The sequence below is a fragment of the Panulirus ornatus genome, chromosome 68 (genome assembly GCF_036320965.1).
Source record: "Panulirus ornatus isolate Po-2019 chromosome 68, ASM3632096v1, whole genome shotgun sequence".
Taxonomy (NCBI): Eukaryota; Metazoa; Arthropoda; class Malacostraca; order Decapoda; family Palinuridae; genus Panulirus; species Panulirus ornatus.
In genome coordinates this window covers 4,943,727-4,948,017 of record NC_092291.1, presented here as the reverse complement: position 1 = coordinate 4,948,017, position 4,291 = coordinate 4,943,727, and the positions used below count along the sequence as shown (strand labels likewise).

General features: G+C 40.2%; 1 protein-coding gene across 1 annotated transcript; it reads left to right on the top strand.

The window, feature by feature from the left end:
- Nucleotides 1-1,093: 1,093 nt before the first annotated feature.
- Nucleotides 1,094-4,022, top strand: LOC139747320 (uncharacterized). The gene is made up of 2 exons (XM_071659493.1): nt 1,094-1,436; nt 3,525-4,022. The coding sequence occupies exons 1-2, from the start codon at nt 1,295-1,297 to the stop codon at nt 3,770-3,772; spliced, it is 390 nt and encodes a 129-aa protein (XP_071515594.1). The 5' UTR covers nt 1,094-1,294; the 3' UTR covers nt 3,773-4,022.
- Nucleotides 4,023-4,291: the final 269 nt, after the last annotated feature.

The window sequence follows — 4,291 nt, the reverse complement described above, 5'->3', positions numbered from 1 at the left end:
CATTTTAAGCTCCGCTTAGAACTATCTATGCTCATGAGAGGTACATTCATCTATAGGTGCATTATTTCAGAAACTAGAGCTGCTAGAAGGAAATGAAGGACATATCCTTCCTTATTCAGTGGCGTGAATGTGCCTAGAATAATGTCTAAAATCTGAGGCACCAAAGCACCAAAATATTTTTTAGATTTGTTCCTCCGTGAATGATTAGACATCCCATCACCTGTCCCTCTCATTATTCTAATATTCAAAAGTCTATCTTACGCGCCTATCAATTAACACGTAATCCAATAACGCTCTCTGGCCATCTCTCCTACTCACATACGTATACTTATGTATATTTCTCTTTTTAAACCAGGTTTTCCCAATCACCAGCGTTTTTCGGCACAGAAATCCACAAGCTCTTCTCTATTTGCATTCACAATACTTAATACCCCATGTACACCAATTATACCCTCAACTGCCACATTAATAACCTTCGAATTTAAATAACCCATCACTGATACCCGGTCTCTAAGCTGCTCCCAAAACACTTGCCTCTCATGATCTTTCTTCTCATGCCCAGGTGCACCAATAATCACCCACCTCTCTCCATCCACTGTCAGTTTTACCCACATCAATAAAGAATATAGTTTCTTGAACATTATCAGACACTCCCACAAATCTTGCTTCAAAAGTAGTGTCACTTCTTTCTTAGTATATATATTCACCCTCGCCTCCACCATGTTCAAAACAAGGATGAAGTGTCTATCAAGGGAACACTCCCTCAGAACTATCACTGACGACGAGTTGGTTATGTAAAATGCTATATTGTATGTATGCTTTTCGGTGACAAAAAAATGCCTTGACAGTGTTTGTCCAATTATAGAAATATTTTTTCCTTCCTAAAATATTTATCAGTGGAGAAGATAACAAACGGTCGTTAGGAAGGTGTTAACGAACAACCAGAATTCCAAACTTTGTTCCGTTCATGACTGAACAATACACATACTTTAATGTTTTTCTTACAGGTATGAGTCACCAGTCGGCGATTGCCCCGTTGGACCTCTTAGCTTGCAGCACCCACGTCCAGCAGCAGTTAAAACCCGAGCTGAAGAGCCACCGTTGACCACTCATTTCGAAGCACCCGTCTCCAGCAGAATACACTCCTCTAGAGGAGTTCTATTCTCACGGAAAATTTACCTGCTTTTCATAGAAACTTCTCCAGCCCTTTCAAAACTTCATCCATATCGTACCAAAAGTTTTAGAGCAAAATCCTCTCCAGCAGCTCCATCACGACGCACATTACCAGTCCAGCATGAGAGTTGTGGGAGCTCTTGTGTTGTTGGTGGTACTGACGGCCACCGCAGCCATCAGGGTCTGCACCAGCAGAGATGTTCGTCTTTTGTTGCGTGATGTCTGTAATCTAGAACGTCGCCGTCGAGCTGTCACTGCTCCAGGTAAGTCTCAGGGAACAGGGAAAAAGGAGAGAAAGGAGTTGCAAGGGGGCTGATGCTGGGATATAAACGTTGCAAGGGGGTTGATGCTGGGATATAGACGTTGCAAGGGGGCTGATGCTGGGATATAGACGTAGCAAGACATATTATAAGAAAATGATAGAAAACTATCCAGTCACCCACCATTATGTTCTCGGTGGAAGGAGACACCCTTACATTTACTATCCGCTCGACACATTTGCCCTTTGACCTATTTCTCACAGAAATAGTCAAAGTCCATCTCCACTTTCACTTCATCTTCGACTTCGTTGCCCTGTAGTGAAGATGTTTTTGACGTGATCCATAAGGATCAAGCCAAACAAATCTTTAGCAAAGCAAAGTTAAACAGTGAATACGAAGGAATTCAGGCAGCAACAAACCGTTGGGTCATTTCGTGGCTGTTTGTGCAAGTAGATTTGTGCGATAAGAATTAGAGAGCATACAGATATTTCAAAGAGAATAACCAGAAAATTGTCATTGCGACTATGGTAGCGCAAATAATGTAATCCGTAAACTTGAATCGAAGCAGTTATCAAGTCTGTTCTTAAGCATATCTATAGTAGTGCTTGCAGTCACTGTAATTGGCAAATCGTTCCATAAATTAGAAATTCTGGCCTCATTCGAGGTCAAACGTTTGCCCATGAATTTCTATCCATTACCACGAGTACGATCACACGAAATAAGTTTTAAGTAACTTGATAAATCAAGTTCGTCAGAGCCTTTGATAATTTGAATATTTGTATTATATCACCTCTTAACCTTCTCTTTTCTGAGTCAAACAGATTCATGTCGTTTTATCTGTTCTCGTAAGATTTGTTTCCCATTTCGGGAATCATCTTTGTAGCTCGACGTTGTATTCTCTCCATTCTGTCTATGTCTTCTTTTAGGGAGGATGATCAAAACTGAACACGATGTTCACGATTTGGACGATCCAGTGAATTGCAAAGAGTAAAGATTTTTTCCCTGGACTTAAGTTAGAAGGCTCTACCCATCAATCCAAGAATTTTGCTCGTTCTTTTCATTGCTTCTGTACGCTGCTTACTTAGTTTGAGGTCACCAAGTACTATTACGCCTGAAACTTTCCTCCCTTACCTTTTGCAGTTTAAAAGCATTCATACTGTAGCTTGGTGTTCATCTTTACTTCTGATATGTAAAACTTTGCATTTATCGATAGTGAAATTCACTTGCCATCTGTGAGCCCAGTCCATCAGTTTGTTTATGCCAGTCTGAATCTGTAGACATTCAAATTCATTTGTATATCTATATCCCAGCTTTGTATCCTCGGCGTATTTAGATATCTTGCACTGCAGATCATTATCAGTATAATCATTATGTATGAGGAAGAGAACCGGTCCCAAGACTGATCCTTGTGGAATCCACTTGCTACGTCTAACATTTCTGAGGATTAACTATTAACCAAAATTCTTTGTTTACTGCTAGTTAAGCAATTTCCTATCCACTGAAGTACAAGCCCATCAGTACCATGTGATATAATTTTGTTAGTAACCTTTGATGTGGAACCTTAACGAAAGGTTTTGTAGATCGGGATAGATAATCATCAACTGCTTTACTTTTTGGTGATTTACTTAATCAGGAAAAATATTTCGGCAGACAGTTATAACTGTAGGTGGTAGTGTTTCACCTTCACACATTACAGAGAGCAGAGATTACTAAGAGATCAACCATCTGGCGCTACCGGAGGGCCAGTTTGTGCGCTTGTAACAGCACTCACTCTTTATTAACAGAAGTCGTAGTTAACAAAAGCTTTCACTGTGTGAAACACTCCTTTAACTGAATTCAGCTATGATTATACTAATGAAATGAGTCATTGAGTTACAGAGACTCTGTGTAGAGGATAATGCTCACTCTAATAGCTAGCCGTACTTGTTAGAGCTTGGTATGTATTAGCTATCCCTTTATCTAAGTACATGTTTTTCTCTCTCAGTGAGTCTAGGCCAGTAATGCTACAAGTTCAAATTACAGAGCTAATGTTTTCTACATGTGTTCAGTGTGGTGGATACGTGAATTTAAACATTATCTTTATTGTTTCAGCCTTCCATGTTGACAACCGTTACCGCCGTCAGGCAATCGCAGGTTACTCTAGTGCCTCTGGGCAACTAGATACTGGGGCGATCAACGACTTCACTCGAGATGCAGAAAATGGGATTAGGGGAGTAAACATGAACGGGAATACTGGCCTGGCTGCCCTTCGTAAGAGGAGGGAAACGGTCCGTGACGTCATGAAACGTTGCTGTGATCAAGACTGCGACATATCAGAATTCTTCGGCGCATGTGCCTAGATTTCAGGTGCGACATGAATACTTCTGACTGCGTCACGTCCCTGAAGACTTGTGGGTTACTCGTATGTCAATGCCATACGAGAAATATTTTCACATTTTGAGATATATTTTATAAATCTTATATTTTCGTATTGTCCTGAGACTCATCAATGAAATAATTCATCAGCTGGAAGTCAGCGGTATTCTAGAGCACCAAATACATTTATTCTGTAATTTGTTTATATGCAGAATAAAATCAAATACATTACAATGCACGAATAGAAAAGTTCCTCTACTCTGAATCCTGTAAGTTCCATTTATATGGGCATCCTCAGGACTCATGCTTGTCCCACATTTAAACTTTCCACCATCAACAGCCGAAGTGCTCCAGTTAAGTCGCACACATACACATACACACACATACACACACACCAGGAAACAGCCGAAGAAAGACCCATCGCACATATAAATACACATATACATACATGCCCATATATATACATATACATATCAGCATATGCACATGTACATATATACACA

Coding starts and splice junctions, on each gene's coding strand:
- LOC139747320 (XM_071659493.1), top strand. CDS start 1,295: ATGAGAGTTGTGGGAGCTCTTGTGTTGTTGGTGGTACTGACGGCCACC. Junction 1,437..3,524: donor TCGAGCTGTCACTGCTCCAG/GTAAGTCTCAGG, acceptor TTATTGTTTCAG/CCTTCCATGTTGACAACCGT.